General features: G+C 43.6%; 2 protein-coding genes across 2 annotated transcripts; both read left to right on the top strand.

Moving 5' to 3' along the window:
* Positions 1-746: 746 nt before the first annotated feature.
* Positions 747-3,509, top strand: LOC139347093 (transmembrane protein 236-like). Its single transcript, XM_070986560.1, has 4 exons — positions 747-1,018; positions 1,275-1,347; positions 2,070-2,193; positions 2,812-3,509. The coding sequence occupies exons 1-4, from the start codon at positions 747-749 to the stop codon at positions 3,507-3,509; spliced, it is 1,167 nt and encodes a 388-aa protein (XP_070842661.1).
* Positions 3,510-6,291: 2,782 nt separating this feature from the next.
* On the top strand, positions 6,292-17,822 carry mrc1a (mannose receptor, C type 1a). Its single transcript, XM_070986450.1, has 30 exons — positions 6,292-6,450; positions 6,582-6,983; positions 7,958-8,131; positions 8,603-8,758; positions 8,847-8,960; positions 9,153-9,293; positions 9,384-9,566; positions 10,029-10,186; positions 10,293-10,409; positions 10,503-10,618; positions 10,812-10,960; positions 11,447-11,646; positions 11,742-11,857; positions 11,952-12,030; positions 12,124-12,268; positions 12,399-12,437; positions 12,592-12,755; positions 12,898-12,962; positions 13,126-13,226; positions 13,317-13,456; positions 13,712-13,817; positions 13,966-14,138; positions 14,879-14,984; positions 15,132-15,364; positions 15,466-15,631; positions 15,726-15,872; positions 15,961-16,077; positions 16,722-16,880; positions 16,959-16,991; positions 17,076-17,822. Exons 1-30 carry the CDS (start codon positions 6,381-6,383, stop codon positions 17,306-17,308), a joined length of 4,302 nt encoding a protein of 1,433 aa, XP_070842551.1. The 5' UTR covers positions 6,292-6,380; the 3' UTR covers positions 17,309-17,822.
* The last annotated feature ends 602 nt before the right edge of the window (positions 17,823-18,424 follow it).

Raw genomic sequence — 18,424 nt, 5'->3', positions numbered from 1 at the left:
GATACTCTATCAGGTGTTCAGGTGCCAGCAACAGCACAATGTCTGCTGTTTCAGGTTTATCTGGACAAGTCAGCTGCAGCTGTTCTTGACCAACTTGAAACTGCATGAACACACAGTGTTATGGCATGAAAGACGCTGGATGGTATTTGGACTTACTGTATAGCTCCAGATATTTTACGGCTATCACACGTGGCCACTAGATGGCGATCTACATCTACATGAGAGGAGCTACAAACGGCCAGGTTTTCTGTGGTCTTTTGGTTCACACGCGTCTCAAACCCACTTATGTTTGCTGGCTTTGGAGAGTGCTCAGGTTTAATATAGTTTATAACAAATGCAAAGCTGTGTGCAGTTTATCTGCTCAGAATAATGTAGGTCATTATATGTGGCTGATTGGTAAAATGTGATTGTAGCATCAGAAGCATTGACTAGGCCATTCCTGCCGAGATGCCTGCAGTACACACGTATCCTTCAGGGTGCAGATTAGACAAACTTTGTTTGTATCCTGTATATAAAGAGAGTAAAGGGCCAGTCGCATCACCGTCACACCGAGGCACACAATGCCTAGTGCAGTGTAAGCAGTTGGGCGAGCAGAGAGCCAGAGCTGTGGCGTGTGGAAAATGCTAGTGGAGGCAGACAATGCACTGGTCCGAGGCCTGACAGCCCTCAGAGGGACAGGGGTCGCCTCACTGCGACAACAGCCCCCGTCTCCCTCCCTTCTTTTTCTTTTTTTGAGCTACCACAGCATGGGCTCGGGGAGGACGCTGAAGTTCGCCCTGTGCGAGGTGCTGCAGTTTGCAGGCCTGTGCGTGCCGCTTTTCATCGTCATGCAGAGGTTCGCCATCATCGTAGCAAAGGTCAAAGCCTCGGCGCAGCCCCCCGGCGACGGCAGCACGGCCTACTGGTTGATCGTGGCCTCCTCCATTGCCTATGTCACCTCCACCGCCCTGCTGGTCTGGGTACCCCTGAAGTATATGGTCTTCATGAAGAAGAAGTTCCTCATTGGGAGGAAGAAGTGGTGAGTTTGTCCTGACGCCGGCGGGCTGGAGAGCCAGGAATGCAGGTCCGGCCTGTTCTCAGCTGTGTGTGGTCAGCAGCTGGGACGCCAGTGCAGCACTGACCTGAGACCTGACCAGCTGGTTTGACTCTGAACAGGCCCGTAGCTGGTTTGGACTGCACTTGGCTTGTGAATACCATGAGTTAGCAAGTCCTGCAACTGCCTTTGTCTTCCTTCCTTACTTTTTTGTCTTTCCCTTCCTTTGTGTTTGTAACAGGAGGCCTGTGGCCCTCGTATATGTGATCCTGTCCACATTACCCTGCTTTGCCTTTCTCATCGCCAGCTCAGAGGTACAACATGCTGTGGATTGTTTGCCATTTATTTCATCAGTTTATCTGTAATCTGCACCTGAACTTTGAACCCTTATTGTTGCCATATTTGTCAGTCTGTAATTATAGATCCTTTGTGGTTATTTTGGTATTTATTTTTGATTGTATTTATTACCCAAAGAGGCTGCTTGGAGCTTAAAATAATTCTTAAAAATATTCATTTCAACTTTACATTTGGGACCAACATTATATCTGTGAGTGGAGTAAAGGTGATGATTTGTGAGGAGCCTTTTTGGTTCTCAGGGGAGGAATATCAAGTCTTATGGATAAGGAGCTACTGATAAGCAGCTTGGTTCCTCTTCCTGTCCAAGCTGCCCTTGTCAAATCATCTGTCCATGAGGCACATTTTCACTTCCTCGCTGGCTGCAGCCCAGCTCCTATTTGCTGTTTTATGTGGCCCTTTCTAGAGCCAAAGCTGACCTTTTGGCTCTTGCTTATCTGGTGTCTTTTACATAAGTACCATCAATTCTGCTAAGATGACCAGCTTGTCTGCTTTGTTCTGTGTCCTGTTGCCGTTAAGTCCTGACTCAGGCAAATATCAGAGCTGCAAGTGGCCCACAAACCACCAGAGGAGGTCAGAAATGTAGACGTAAATGCTTGGTGCAAAGGTCTTTGATGGGCTCTGTATTGACTGGAAGTGATTGTTCTGGTCAAAACTAATGATTTTCTGGCTGTTTGCGCAGGTTCAGATAAATAACAATATGAAAGATGATACATTCACGGAGCTCCCTGTATCGCTAGTCCTCTTCTCGCTCATCTGTATTGACGTTGTGGAGAGGATACGCCACTGCAGACTGACCGGCCAGGGTGAGCACAGCTCTCTGAACACACTCACTGAGGGCTATAGATCCTGAACTTTCCTCTGCCAACTTCTATAGTGATACCAGGCCAGCTTTACATCGCAGGAGGCAACAAATACAGCTCACAGTTCTTTATATCATTTATCCGGAACAGTTTAACAATTTTAACTTCTTATTCTTTGGAAATGGAGCAACGGAGGAAATGGGCAGGAAATATCTTTGCCACCTCATGTAGGACAGTGCTGAATTGACACAATTTCAGCAGTTTTTCAAAAGGGAGGCAAGGTGTGGTGTGAGAATAAAGCTGTTCATGTGGTATTCCTTTGAAAACCTCGATCCTTCTGAGAATTTTTAATGCCAACTGTCTCATGAAGCTTTGGCTCCAACTACACAGCAGTTTAATGGTTGGATTTTTATGACCACAGTATGTAGTGGTGGCATGTTGTATATTTATTATATTCATTTATCACCATGTCTGACAGTATTCAAAATAAAATCATGCTGATCTTTGGCATTCTTGTCATGTTCTCCAAAAACAGCCGTATGAACACAAACAACACATTGGCAACATGAACAAATGTATTGTCAGATATTATCTTGCTTGCCTGTCCTTTTCTCTCCCCAGCTAATGACATGGAGAGAGACGCCGACATCCCCTCCACTGTCCTCACACATGTGGAACAGGTAACACCAGTAACACCTATCACTCCAGCTGTGCCGGGGCCAGCTGTGCCCGGGCAAGCTGTGCCAACTCCCATGCCACCGGGAGCAAGCCAGCTCAATGACAGGAACCAGAATGGAGCCGGGGCTCGGCCGGAGACCAACGGGACAGTCCCGGGGATACCAGGTAATGCTGGGAGGCCGTTTAGTATCTCCGGACTAAGCTCACGATCAGCGAGCACCACGGCGTACCGCATACCTCCGTACGCCTACACGGGCCCGCTGAGGTTCCTGTGTGCCAGCGACGCCCGAGCAGATGTGTTTGTGGACAGCTTTATGTTCTGGATGGATACGGTGGAGATGGTGAGAGTAGCAGGACATCCCCTGGTCTACTACTCCGGCTGGGTGTTCCCCATCTATATCTTCAGCTACCTGTCTTGCCTGCGTGTGGTGGTCATGCCCCACAGCCCCCTGCTGTCCTCACTAGGAGTGGCCGTGCAGGACTTACCCTTCTTCTTTGTGCGCGTTGGCCTCATCGCCTTCTTCGGCTTCGTCACACCCCTGCTGTATCTGATGAAGAACCTGTTGATCTGCCTGGCCTTTGTCTATTTCAACTTTATGACCAAGCTGAGGGTCTTCAACACAGAGAGGATGTTCTTTTGAGACCAACACTTCAAGCAAAGACAGCGAAACAATAAAACATATAGTAGGAGTCCTTGGCTGGCACAATCAGGAAGTGTAGGATGCTAGGATTCAGGAGGCGGTCGCACCAGCTCTTCACAAGTTCAAACTTAGCCCCGTTGTGACAACACACAATCTACTTTTTACACAGAGATCTGTTATCAGATATCAAACCCAGTAACTGCCAGAGTTACTAGTTACTAAGAACTTTGAAAAACCTTAAGCACAAACCTATTTGTGATTTGGCATAGTACTTATTATGTTAATTAGAGATTTACAAATCACTAAATTAAAAAGGGCTACAATTCGGACTCATTCCAAATTGCATGAATGCCAGGAACTACTTTACACTGAAACACGCATTTTAAAACAAATTTACAAAGGATAGGTAGATAAGATCAATATCATGTTTGGTCCCATAATATTTCATTTCGTAAAGTCAGCTTGTGGTGCTACAGTTACTTCCTGTTTACAGAGTTGATTAATATATTACAAGCTAAAACATTTCTTAAGTGCTAATGGTCCAGCCTGGTTTAGGTCATCACTATGAACACAGGACGAACTTTAGGCGTGAACTGTGTAATGGATTTAAGAAAAGCTGGTGCAACCAAACCAAAGTATGAATTTGTGTATGAAACACAAGAAGATATATTTTGTTAAAATGCATGATGGTACTTTTCACAGGCCAAAAGGGAGCTCTTAGGCAATGTTTTCCCATGCAGGACATTATGTGTCAAATGACTGTTGTGTTGTGTATTATCTACCTTTATGTTCAAACACAGCCTACTTTTTTACCCCTCAAAACCCCTCCCCCTCACCAAGCATGGCACTTTGGGAATGTACCTGTAATGTCACTTGAGATTTTTTGGCAAATTTTTTTCTACCATCATAAAGTGCAGTGAATATGTAAAGGCATAAATCCATGTTGTTTATATTAGGTTTTTCTTTGCTAAGTTATATCCACAGAAGAAGAACAAAGTGTGAGTTTGTATCATTGATACATATATTTTGGTAAGATTAATAAAGAAAGTCATTCAAATACATGTTTTCAGTTTGAAGTTTTGATTGATCACATATGTAGCAACGTGAACTGAGAGTACATTCAGTATGTTTTTGACCTCCATTCAAACCTTTTACGCTGGAATTTGTCCTCTTTCTTTTCAGTCACTCCCCCAGAGAACAAGTTTCCTGTCTTTATTCCACAAAACATTCTCACCACATTCCTTCCCGCAATCCGACGTGGTCCGCGGCACAAGAGCACTGACACCTGGAAGACACCATGTCATTCACTGCACATGTGCAATCTGATGCAGTTCAACACAACAGCGTTGGAAGAGAGAGAAAAAAAACAAATATACATCATCATCATCGTCATATATTACTAAATTATATATTACTATATTAAATTGTACATCCACTTTCCACTCTATGATTGTTCTCTTGGGGCTGCACGGTGGCGCAGCAGGTAGTGCGCGTGCCTCACAGCAAGAAGGTTGCCGGTTCGATCCCCGGGTCAGGCGGGGCCTTTCTGTGTGAAGTTTGCATGTTCTTCCCGTGCATGCGTGGGTTCTCTCCGGGTACTCCAGCTTCCTCCCACAGACCAAAAACAAAATCAGGGTGGTTCAGGGTGTACCCCGCCTCTCGCCCATTGTAGCTGGGATAGGCTCCAGCCCCCCGCAACCCCGAAAGGGATAGGCGGTATAGATAATGGATGGATGGATTGTTCTCTTGTAGACTCTTTGCTAAGGCTGCACAGGTGGCATGTCAGATGTGTGCCACAGAGTTATGGGACTTTAATGCCCCTACAGGACACAAAAGCTGCAGCCTCACGACTCACAGTCCCAGAGAAGTTTCATGTAGTCATTGTATTTTCATGAGAATACGCTGCACAACTTGCAGTGAAGGATTTTCTCATTTCTTTGTGTTTTGTTCAGCATGGTCCATGCAAAGCACAGATATTTCACAGGTACGTGGCCTGTTTGTCTGTACCCCATTTGTCTGAGCACCACTGCTTGGCATCCCTGCAGTGTGAGGCCAAAGTGGTCAGATGTCCACTCACTTCCCCCGATAGGAAGCAGGATTTCCTCCTGTCATCTCTTTCTTCTGACTTGTATCATCATTGCCCTGCTCACCCCAAGCCTCCAGACCTCCTGGGGGTTATTATCCCACGAAAACCCCTGCATCAGCAAAGTGCTTCAGAGTAAACCCAATCCTCATTTACCCTGGCACAGTAACTATGAAGCTGGCACATTCCTGATCAGATGTGATTCTGTTAAATCCAGACACCTGATACTTCTTCAAAGGTAGTCTTGCTGAATGACACGTGTTTTCTGGATTCATTATTAACTGACTGAGGGGCTATTTATAATCATAAATAATAACATAATTCACAATAGATCAAAAACCTCAGATAGAGGTCATATATTAAAGCCTGTTTTGATGAATGAATTCACAAAAAAAACCCATCCAGCTCCTCTTTAGCCTCTGATTTATTAAAAATAGAAATACTGTCCCATCCTGACACAATGTGTTTCCTTGAAGTTATCATCACCAGTGACTTTCAGTTTTTCTTGTGTAATAGTGACATGAGATTGCTTGCTTCACACTTCCTGTCTTCCTATCCTCTGCCAAAAAATCTGTGGAAGCTCAGGGAAATTGCTGTCGTTTCACCAACCGTAGTTACCCATGTGACAGGATATCCATCAGTGTGATTAAGGGAGGGAAACACCATGTCTCTGTGTCAGTGTTGCTCTATGTCACACACCTTAGCACACACCAGACCCCGTCTCTCATGACTGGAAAACTCTCCAACCACCTCATCCACCACTGAATGCAAACTACACACAGAGGATAATGTTACCCTGTTCAAGCCTTGCTGTGGTCCTCTGTCTCCTGCAAGCCCTCCTCATCACTGCTGACATAGGTACGTACCCCTGACTCATTTTTAGTCTATTCAATTTGGCTGTGAGTAAAGCTGTGGGAGTACTTGAATAATACATTTGTTTGAAATTGTCTTAAGAGATGTGCTGCTGAAGCTGTTCTGTTCTGCTCCAGACAGTGGCTCCTTCCTCATCTTCAATGAGAACCACAACAAGTGCATAAAGGTGGAGAGTGCCACCTCCGTGACGGTGGCTGTTTGTGATCCTCACGCCAAAGAGCAGCAGTTTCGTTGGGCGTCCGAATCGCGCGTCCTCAGTCTGTCCCTCAAGCTCTGTCTGGCGGCTACAGAGATTAAAGACTGGGTGAAGGTGGTCCTCTTTGAATGTGATGAGAGTAATGAGCTCCAACATTGGCAGTGCAAGAATGAGACCCTCTTTGGCCTAAAAGACCAGGACCTGCACTTAAACTGGGGCAACCGCAATGAGAGGAACATAATGATCTACAAAGGCTCGGGGCTCTGGAGTCGCTGGAGGATATTTGGCACCCGGGGTGACCTTTGTTCGAAGGGGTTTCAAGGTAGGAAGTGTGGGCACGCGATTGATTTTAGTAAGGATGAAGCCCGATAGTTTATACTGTAGAGTCTAAACTGTGCTGCAGTTTTGTTTTGTTTTTTAGAAAGGTTGAAGGGGCGTTTGATGAGCTTCCTCAATAATGTTTCCTGTTCAAAGTCTTCCCATGCTGAAGATTGAAGCAAGCAAGCAAAGGCAAAATACATTTTTGCCAAATTGTAATTGCTAAGATTCAGTTTGGATTCAGGTACTCATCCTTACACCACTAAACATGGTGGTGTTTAGTGAGGAGTGAGTGCGTGAGGCCAAATACCTGGACCAAAAGCATTCTATTAGAATATCTTTAGGTTGCTGAAATGTTTCTGTCCAGAATGCCACAATCTGCAACGCATCGCAAATATCAAGCATGTTTGATGTAAGGGGAGTCAGTCGGTCACGGATCTTCTCAGCGCAGCAGCGAGATCCTGGGAAATATGTAGCCTGACTCTTGGATTTGAACCCGTCTGCAACTCAATTAAACTAGTCCTGACTGTAAATGAGGGCAAAATAGGAACATGGCTGGTAGCAGAGCTTGAGAAGCTTGAGAAAAAGCTTCAGTGTGGGCGGATGGGCAGCTGATTAATACTTCACACTACTCATCAGAAATATATCGTAAATGGTACACTAGCCATCAGCTGCCTTGTCCACATACTTCTGTGTACTCTTCTTCTTTGTGTACAAAGCTAGATGATGTGCTTCCAAATTCGTTTGTTGAAAGAACCCATCACCCTCTTCCATGAAGGAACTGTTCTGGAAGCGTGATGTGGAAGAACTTGACTGGCCTGCACAGAGCTCCGACCACGACTCCCATCTAACACCTTTGGGATGATCTGGATACTGCGAGCTAGGCCTTCAGGCCCGACATCAGCGGAAGCCCTGCTTGTTTTATTCTACTGAAAAGAACTTTGATGATCTTTAAATCCATGCTCTGTGTCTCCTCAGAGATTTTCACAATAGGGGGCAATGCCTTCGGAGGTGCCTGTCAGTTCCCGTTTAGGTTTATGGAGAAGTGGTACGCTGAATGCACGAAGGACGGTCGCTCAGATGGACAGCTGTGGTGTGCGACAGAGAGAGATTATGATAAAGACAAAAAGTGGGGTTTTTGTCCCACCAAAGGTGAGTGTGAGAAACATATTCCAACCATTTCACATCTGCAATAATTAGCATTATTTGTTTGTCTGTAACTCCTCTAAGCGTGATCACTGAAGAGGTCAGCGCTGACAGGTCTGGTTTCTGACCCTCCTCCTCCTCTCCCCCAGCAGACCACTATCACTTCCTCTCATGAGTTGTCAACACAGCACTGTTCTTGTTTTCCTCTTCTCTCAGGCCTGTCTTTCCTGATGCTGCTCTAAAACTGTGGAAAAGGGACAGAAAAAGAACCCGGCTCACTTTTACTGTACTTTTCTATGACGCAAAACACAGTCCTAGATAGGAACGTAGAAGATGTTTGTCAGAGCTCAAACGAATAGGAGGTAGATTCAATCTGAAGATGGAGACGCTTAAAATCCATTCAGCTCAACAGGTATTACACTACTTTTACTTCATGTTTTATAATGTTTAGTACTTTGGGTCTCTACCTAAATGCAGCATCCTCAGGCTGGGACACTGACCCGGTCACAGGAGTTCAGTATCAGAGGAACACACAGTCAGCGTTGACCTGGCATCAGGCCAGGAAGAGCTGCCAGCAGCAGGGAGCCGACCTCCTCAGCATTGTAGAGCTACACGAACAGTCGTACATCTCAGGTACAAAGCCAGCCTGGCATCAGTTATCCATACAGCACAATGAACCTTACTGAACAGTGACAGCATTGTCATGTATGGGTTGACACAGGGTTGACGAATTCCTTGGGAACATCTCTGTGGATTGGACTGAACAGCTTGGATTTTGAGAGTGGATGGCAGTGGAGCAACGGAAACCCATTCAGATATTTAAACTGGGCCCCAGGTTAGTGAAGACATGCAATACACTGTGATAGAGGCACGATGTTGTTGTCCGTTGTGGTTTCACTTAATGTCACTGGCTGCTTGAAACCAACTATATGATTCTTAAATTATCAAATTAACTTGCAACTACTCATTTACATCAATGAATTTTTACTTTAAAAACACATAATACATGGATTGATGTTTCCAATAGGTCATCCCTCATCAGAGCCAGGCCTCACCTGTGGCACTCTAAACGCTGGAAAAGCCTCTAAATGGGAGAGCAGCGCCTGCACCAAGAAACTTGGTTACATGTGTCGCAAAGGGAACTCAACCAGTCTGCCCACACCATCAAGTAAAATGATATCACCATTTCCAATGAGCATAAGTTGGCATATTATTAGACTGAATCTTCTTTCTCACCTCTTTGGGTCTCTATCCACAGACAAGGCCCAGCCCACCTTCTGTCCCAGTCACTGGGTTCCATACTCAGGTAGCTGTTACTACCTGGAGAGGAGCAAAAAGATGTGGAGGGACGCTTTGGCTGCGTGCCGCAAGGACGGTGGAGATCTGGCCAGTATACAAAACATAGAGGAGCAGAGCTTCATAATATCTCAATCTGGATACTGTAAGTGTCTTTTTCTCCAGCAATCTGTTGGTTCTTACAACAATCATTAAAGCCAATCATTCGAATATAAAATCATGTGATATAAAATGGTGAAGAGTAACAGTAAATAATGTGATACAAATGTGTAGAAAGAGGGTATCTTTGTCATTTTAAAAGACCAGTTCAACATTTTTGTGAAATATGCCTACTTGCTTCCTTGCTCACTAGCTCACTAACTAGTAAGCTTCAGAGGTGCTGGGGGATGTATTCTGTTACCTTTGGACAGAACCATGCTAACCGTTTCCCTCTGTTTCCAGTCTTTGTGCTGAGCTAAGCTAATCTGCTGCTGTACCTTCATACACACCGTACAGAAATGAGAGTGCAATCAATCCTTGTATCTAACTCTCAGCAAGAAAACAAATATGCCCCAAAATGTCAGAGAAGCTGTACTTTATGACTGACATGTGCGTTTAAAACACACAGTGCCAACAGATCTACTCTGGATCGGCTTGAACGATCAGAGGAACCAGATGCTGTTTGAATGGTCTGATCACTCCCACGTTACCTTCACCCAGTGGCAGACTGGTGAGCCATCTCATGCCACCAACCTCCAGGAAGACTGTGTCCTCATCAGAGGACAGGTAACGCTCATTACTGTCCAAATGCAAAAGCAACTTGCAAAATGTTTGTAAATGCAATGATGATACATGTGGTGCAGCTCCTGTCTTCTGTATATGGCTGACACAGGACGGCAAGTGGGCTGACCACATGTGTGAGAAGACGTATGGATACATCTGTAAGAAGAAGGCCTCCACTACACAAGACAAAGGCGCCCATGAGGAAGCCAACCCAGGATGCAAGCTTGTGAGTGATGTAACTTCCTTTAAATAAAGGGTGCAATTACACAACAAAGCCTTTATCAGATCTGGTCTCACACTGTTTTTTATTCATCTCAAGGGCTCGGTCAGGTTTGGGTCTTACTGTTACAACATCGGATCTGAGAAAAAAACCTTCGATGATGCAAAGCGGGCATGCTCAGACGCTGGTGGTCACCTGGTGGATGTGGCTGATAGGTATATTTTCTTATTTATTTATGTTTATGTGAAATATTCCCATATTTCAGTAAAATTTCAGAAAAATGATTGTATTTCTATCACTTTGATTAAACCAAGCTGAGCATTGTATTAAGTTTAGCTAGCTGGGAACAGTTTGTGTTTTTAATGCTCATTACGGCTCATTGTTTTGCTTTTCTATGTTTTCGTGCAGGTATGAAAATGCCCTCTTGGTCAGTTTGGTGGGTTTGAGACCAGAGAAGTATTTCTGGACAGGTTTGTCCAACACGGATGACAGAAGCACTTTCAAGTGGAGCACCAGAAGAAAAGTCACATTCACTAATTTCAATGTGGGCATGCCAGGTACAGCACACTTCTCCTCAGCTCTGCATCTGTGCTCTCTTTCATGTTGTCTGATGTTACATGAACTGTGTGAGTATGAGCTGCCTTTTGATTGGAGGGGAAGCGTCATGAGGCCTTATTCGTAGTAGCAACGTCATCTCTGGAGACTAATATCAGTCTGTTGCTTGGTCCACCATTTTGATCAAGACTGAAAAAAACACTGGATTCATGTTTCCCCTGGGATTAATTTGTACTAACTTTGATATTTCCCTTAATTTTCCATCATCATGAGGTGAACATTTCTGCAGTACTTTGGCTTATGACCAGTTCCCATCAGCCTCAGCTGTAGTTTGTGTTCAGCCCTAACTAGCAAATGTTAGCATGTTAGCATTGGGACATTGGCAGTCTGCGCGTCTTTTCTTTTGTTATCTTTTTATCGTAATCTTGACGTATTTGAGCTCAGTTTATCTATATTTTCCCCAATTCTTTTGGTGTGTTTCATAAAAGACAGAAAACAAGGATGCATTGCCATGACAACAGGGGTTTTTGCTGGATTATGGGATGTTGTGAGCTGCAGCAGCAAGGAGAAGTATATCTGCAAGAAACCAGCAGAGGGTATACAGGTGACAACAGTTCCACCCACCACCCCAGCACTGAGCTGTGAGCCTGGCTGGACCGCTGCAGGCAGGAGGAACGTCTGCTACAAAGTAGGAGGACAAAATGAACTAATCTGTGACATCTATGCCATTTTGAGTACACATCACTCATACTTACATGTTTTTCTTTTTCGCTCATTAAAAAGTTTTACAAAAAACCAAGTAACCTCAAGAAAACTTGGCATGAAGCGCAGGACTTCTGCAAGGCCATCGGTGGGGATCTGATGAGCATACACAGTATGCAGGACCTGAGCAATGCTCCGTATGTTAGATTTACAGCTTGTATACATCAAAATTCACAGTAGACTACTTAACCATTCAAGTAATCAGATCTGCTGTTTTCTGCTGTCGTAAAGGTTTCATTCCTCTGATCCCGCCTGGATTGGCTTCAGCCTGGGTACCAATAAAGGTTTTGTCTGGAGTGACGGGTCGGCTGTATGTAGCACTTTATAGCTGTCATAAAAATATTACTCACTGTCACTCTCAACACTGGTATAATCATGTGTATTTCCAAAAATTATGACCTAGTCCGACTTTGAGAACTGGGGCTTTGGTGAACCAAACAACCACAATGACGACGAACACTGCGCTGAGGTCCACTTTTACTACGGACGACACTGGAATGATCGGCACTGTGAGGCCTACAATAACTGGATCTGTCAGATACGTAAAGGTAAGGCTGACCGGCCTCATCATGGAGCTCCAGTTCACATTGAGCCATTTGTCCAGAGAAGTTATGTGAGGTGAAATTAGAGCTTTGCCCTGCTGTAAAGACTCTTTCTTCATGGTTCTTGTACCTGCAGGTGTGACTCCAAAACCTGAGCCTGCCATAGCTGCGCCAGGTAAGTTTCATGCATGTTAGCATGCTTATATTCGCATTTGGCTCAAAGCAGTAAGTGCTGCCTCACAGAGCTGCAAGTATATTTGCCTTGTTTTTCATCAGTCTCTAATACTGCGTCTGTGCGACATTTGGTAACAGTTTTGTTCCCTTCACAGTGTACAACACTACAGAAGATGGCTGGCTCATATACAATGACACACAGTATTTGATCAACACTGAAAACCTAGATATGGAAGCTGCTAGAGCCGTCTGCAAGAAGGGCTTTGGCGACCTTGCAATCATCACAGGGGAGAGTGAGAGGAAGTTCATTTGGAAACAGGCAAGAAATGTTGAATATTCTTTCCACAAGAACAACAGTGTTCAAAATGACAACACGTTGGATGTTCTCAAAAATCTGATCTGTTGGCAAAAGTACTGAAAAGCATATACGTAACGTAATGTCCCTCTTACCATGACAACAGGTATCTAAAGGCTCACAAGCGCAGTACTACATTGGCATGACAGTGAATCTGGATAAATCATTTAGGTAAATCAAACTACTGTACATTATTTAGGCATAATACTGTGCAGACTGGCTGCTTTCCATCAGCCATCCATCCAAGTCTGAAACCTGGAACACAAATCCAGATGTTGAACAGAGGTTTTATTTATAAGTGATGTCTTGTTCATTATGTTATTCCCATTTTCAGCTGGGTGGATGGCACCCCTGTAACATACACTGCATGGGAACAGAATGAGCCCAACTTTGCTAATAATGATGAAAACTGTGTGACTATATACAAGAGCATGGGTGAGTATACACACTGTGTTGGGTTCATGAGTATTAGCGAACCTAACTTAACCTAATCATTCATTCCTTGTTCTAACTCTGCACATACAGGATACTGGAATGACATTAACTGTGGCATGGAGCTGCCGTCTGTTTGCAAAAGAAGCAATAATTTTGTCAACACAACTATGGCCCCAACTGGTGTTCCCACAGGAGGATGTGCACCAGAGTGGCTATCTTTCCATGGAAAGGTAATGATCTATAACCGCATTTCACAGATTACTCCAATACATTTCTAAAACTCTGCATAATATTCACATAAATGTTTGTGCAATTACTCTCACTGCCAGAAGGGGGAGACAAAGGTTCCACACTGCAGGTTTAAACTGTCCGATGCACTTATGTCTGTTCTGGTAAAATATGCGTTCCCATTTTTTCACACTCGTTGCATACTGTCCCTTTGCTTGTTATTCTAACACACAGTGCAAATTCCTCATTTAACACAGTGCTACAAAATTGTGGGGGATGACAATAAGAGCTGGCAGGAGGCCAGGAAGTACTGCATAAACCAGGGAGGAAATCTGATTTCCATCCTCAACGAGAGAGAGCAAGGTGAGCGATACCAGAAACATGTCGCTAATGTTGTTCACAAAGCACTTTGTTTTTGTCTGTAAAAGTTACTTTTCACTGCGCAGTCACGAAGTATGAAAATAAACCACAATTTTAGGGACTTAGATAACAGTTGTGTCTTCCTTTCTAGCATTCCTAACAACACAGATGCTGAAATACAACAGCGATTTCTGGATTGGCATGAATGATGTCAACTGGGAGATGCACTTTGTGTGGACGGACGGCAAAGGGATATCATACACCAACTGGGCCAAAGGGCATCCGACAACGGTGCCTGAAGGACGTTATACGTTTATGGATGAGGTTATTTCTGCTTCTATATCCAAAGATTTTTCTGTCCTTCTCTCTCTGTCCTGCAGTTCATGCTGACAATGTGATGGCCACATGCTGCCAGAGTAGTTGCAAAGAAGTGTGACATGAGCACAAAACAACTATCTATCACTGGACAACCTGTCACTTCTACCAAAGAACCTTGTTTATCCTAACCTCAGACATTGAAATTACAATAATGAGAGTATATAATAAACAAATTATGTGCGCCCATGTATGTTCAAATGGTGCATGCAGTGTATTGTACAAGAGCTGAACTCTACCATAAACAACAGTAAGACCAAAGGTAATGTAAGATTAATTAACGATTAATTAAAAAAAGTGGAGCCTTGTTCATAAACTAGCTAGTTAAATAGTCGCTGGTGACAGAAAGAAACAAAGTATCATCAGTGAAAGTTGAACAGTAAGTCCCCACAGGAAGTACAATCTAGTAACAAGTACTTTACTTAAGTAAAATACCATAGGTACTTTTACTCCACTACATTTATTTGATAACTTTAACCCTATAAAAGTTAAGATTGTACTTGAAAGAACAGCGTATGAAAAACTTGTACAGTGTATTTCTAAAGATCAAATGAGTTTCTAACATTTTTTCAACTACAATCAGTAAAAAAAAAAAAAAAAATCAACATGCAAAAAGGAAAACAACTGTTAGGAAAACCTCTCGAAACTGTGCAACCACAGGCAAATAATGCGCCTTTTCTGCCTGACAGACGTATGACTGTGTGATTATGGTGGGCAGCGTTTCCAAAATAACAGGATTCTGGAAGGTGGAAGACTGCCACTCAAAACATGGCTTCATCTGTAAAAGAAGCATCGGTGAGTAAAATATGAGCGACGCCACATCATCACGAGTTGCACTGACCGAATTAATCGTCCACGCTAACTGGAGACAACGTCGACGTTGAATTTTATGTTGGAGAGCTTTTCCAGGTGAATGATTTATGTTATTTCTTGTTTACAAAGATTCTCAGATTGTAGTCCCACCCACGACCGTATCACCCAAGGCTTTCTACAAACTTGGCAATGACTCCTACAAACTGGTGACCCAGAAGATGAGATGGGATGAGGCGAGGAGGCAGTGCCAAGCAGACGACGCAGAGCTGGCCAGTATCCTGAATCCTGTAAGCCAGGCGTACATCACCTTGCAGATTTCCAAGCACAACGAGCCTGTGTGGATTGGCCTCAACAACAACGTGGTAAAGAATCTACCTGTTATTGCATGCCACCAACCCAATGGAGACAAGGACCTTTTGGCTCGACACAAAATTAATGCAAGTACTATTTTTCTTTGTCTCAGACGGGTGGGCGGTTCAAGTGGGTCGATAACTGGCTGTTGTCTTACACCAAATGGGGCGTAGATGAGCCAAAACACAACTATGGCTGTGTGTATATGGATGTAGACAAAAGATGGAAGACTGCACCGTGTACCAATACGTACTACTCCCTTTGCAAGAAGTCACCAGGTCAGACAATCCCTCCATTAGTCCTAATGCAATATGTATACTGTACAGAACCAAACAGTATGTTTTCTCATGCGGTGTAATATCACTATTCCAGATGTAGCTCCCACTGAGCCCCCACAGCTCCCTGGAAACTGCCCAAAGAAGCGAAAAGCCTGGATACCTTTCAGAGGCCATTGCTACGCCTTCCTCAGCTCGATGGTGGACAACTGGGCGCATGCCTCGGTTGAATGTCTGAAAATGGGTATGATTATGAAGACTCTCCACTAATAAATTCAAAATTGTGTGAGCGTAAAATCTTGACAGCGTGTTGTTGCGGCTGTGTTTTCCAGGTGGCTCTCTGTTGAGCATTGAGGACCCTCAGGAGGCTCTGTTCATACAACAGAACCTGGAGCTTCTACAGGACGGAGCCAAGTCCTTCTGGATCGGCCTCTACAAGACTCACGAAGGTGAGCGTGGCTGAGGCTTGACAGGCAACAGCAACTGGGGAGTGTGGCTGAGTTATCAGTCATCAGTCTTCAAGAACACTGGATTAATATTAGAGCATCAAAATGAGTCACATTTTGACGTTTCATTTTGTTTCTTGTCAAAATAAAACAGTCAAGCTCGCTGATTTCTTGTATAACAGCTGGAAGAGGAATGCAGTATGAACCTCACTGTCAACTCCAGCCTGTATACAATAACTATGACTGCTACATGTATGTTCCCAGGGTCCAGTGTTCCCCAGTCCAATATTGTTAGCACACATTAACCCTCCCACTGTGTTCAGGTCAAAACCCTTTGCCACGTTCCCATTACGTGGCATATAAATCTGGGGGACATAGGAAGGACTTCAGTAGGATAACATAGCAACCAGAGAAAGAGGTTAAAAATCTTTTCCATGACACAGTGGACTGAGTACAAATTTTGTCCAGATGCTTAGAAGAGTCTTTGAAGATTGTTCAGCAGCCTTTTGAGTGTTTCAAAGAACATTCGGGTGTTTCCTTTTTAAAATCAGATGCTCAGCTCTGCTTCTCTAATGTAACGACAGCACAGGAGAGGCACAGACTGGAGCTGAAGGTAGAAGTGAAAGTAACGAGCTTCCACGTTTCAGGTGAGTGGATGTGGCTCGATAACAGCGCTGTGGACTACACCAACTGGAAAAAAGGGATGCCAAAGTCAGAGTCATGTGTGGACATCAGTTCTGAAACTGGACAGTGGAGTACAAACAGCTGCGGCAGATACAGGTCCTACATCTGCAAAACCGCCAAAGGTACGTTTAATCAGCTGTTATGCAGCTTTTAAATGAGCCATCTGTCGCCTGCAATGATTCATTGTTCTCTTTTTTCAGTTATTACACCGACAGAAAAGCCACCATCTGTTGGTAAGTGTTTTAATCTAAGATATATATTAAATATGATGTTTCAAACTCAAGTTATGTCACTTCTGTTACGTTTTTCCTCCGCAGCCCACGTCGTTAAAGAGCCTTCTAACGGGTCTGCTGGCATCACTGTGGCTGTAGTGCTAGTCGTAATCGCCGTAGTTGGACTTGGTGCCTTCTTCCTCTTCCGTAAACGGATACCCACGCCTGTCTTGGGAGAAAGCACCTTTGACAACAAGTTATACTTCACCAATCCTCTCCGAGCCGCAGTAGACACCAAAGGCCTGGTGGCCAACATAGAGCAGAATGAACAAGCATAGACATGAGATCAGAGGTGATCAGCACTATGACAATGATATGATCAGAGGTCTTCATCTGTTTCAATCTTTATTTTGGGTCACTTTACTGGAAACTGAATCTCCACCAAACCCTGAAGTGTTTTTCCATATAAAGAAGACTGGATCAAAGATAATGATTCCTAATTGATTCATAAGTATTTTATAATAATTCATACAAGCACTGGCACTGCACTAAGTGAATTTGGGACAAGGTGAACAATATTTAACAAAATTTACATGATTATGTGAGCTGTGAAATGTGTACAGATTATTTTTTACTTCCAATCAACCAATCAACATGACTAAGAGCATTTGTAGACCAAACACCAGTTAAAATCAAGAAAGGTGAAGATGTTTTATTAATGCAATTAGCCAGATTTTTTTTTTTTTTAATCTGGGTTGCTTGTTATCACTGGGGGCTCTATGGGCTGTTCATCAGTCTATTCCTGGCTTACGATGTAAATAGATACTCAATAAAAGAAACTGAAACACACTAAACAGATTTTTTTTCTCATTTTTGTTTCTTTTAATTGACCAAAAACTGAGCATTTTACCATCATTTGTGGAGAACAGTGATGTGATTCATCAAGACCAATAAAAGTGACTCAAACTGTTTTCACGAGAGCAGAAGGAAACACAGGGGGTTTGATGATGATCACAAAATGTTCAGTGGACACTGTTAATTAAGCCAGGCTAAGTGCTAACATCAGCATGCTAACATGCTGACAATCACAAGGCTAAGACGCTGATGCTGATGTTCTAAACATCTTTCGCTTGAAATGTTTCAAACCTAAAAAACGACCTCCAAAAAAGTCTAAAAATCAAACACTTTCATAAATTCCTGGACAAAGCACATTTGACTTATTAAAGACATAATTTTGTCATACCAGGAGTGATTAAAGGATACTTTAATGACTTTTCTCACAGCTGTCATCGCTGCCTGTCAGGCTCTTAAGTAAAAGAGAGACGGCGATGTTTGATTCCTGCCTTCTTGAACAACTCTGTGGAAACCTTTAATTCACTTTTGATTACAAACTGTACACGACTAATGTTTGTTTGTATTTTGCTGTGCCTCCTGCAAGTCTGCAGTGGATATAC

Source organism: Chaetodon trifascialis, chromosome 18 (genome assembly GCF_039877785.1).
Source record: "Chaetodon trifascialis isolate fChaTrf1 chromosome 18, fChaTrf1.hap1, whole genome shotgun sequence".
NCBI classification, from domain to species: Eukaryota; Metazoa; Chordata; class Actinopteri; order Chaetodontiformes; family Chaetodontidae; genus Chaetodon; species Chaetodon trifascialis.
This window is presented reverse-complemented; position numbering and strand designations above follow the sequence as displayed.

What these genes read in the sequence shown, in the direction of transcription:
- LOC139347093 (XM_070986560.1), top strand. Translation starts at nt 747, where the DNA reads ATGGGCTCGGGGAGGACGCTGAAGTTCGCCCTGTGCGAGGTGCTGCAG. An exon ending in TTCTCATCGCCAGCTCAGAG is followed by an intron (nt 1,348 to 2,069) that starts GTACAACATGCT and finishes CTGTTTGCGCAG; the next exon opens with GTTCAGATAAATAACAATAT. An exon ending in CTGCAGACTGACCGGCCAGG is followed by an intron (nt 2,194 to 2,811) that starts GTGAGCACAGCT and finishes TTCTCTCCCCAG; the next exon opens with CTAATGACATGGAGAGAGAC.
- mrc1a (XM_070986450.1), top strand. Translation starts at nt 6,381, where the DNA reads ATGTTACCCTGTTCAAGCCTTGCTGTGGTCCTCTGTCTCCTGCAAGCC. An exon ending in TTTCAATGTGGGCATGCCAG is followed by an intron (nt 10,961 to 11,446) that starts GTACAGCACACT and finishes GTTTCATAAAAG; the next exon opens with ACAGAAAACAAGGATGCATT. An exon ending in CATCTGCAAAACCGCCAAAG is followed by an intron (nt 16,881 to 16,958) that starts GTACGTTTAATC and finishes CTCTTTTTTCAG; the next exon opens with TTATTACACCGACAGAAAAG.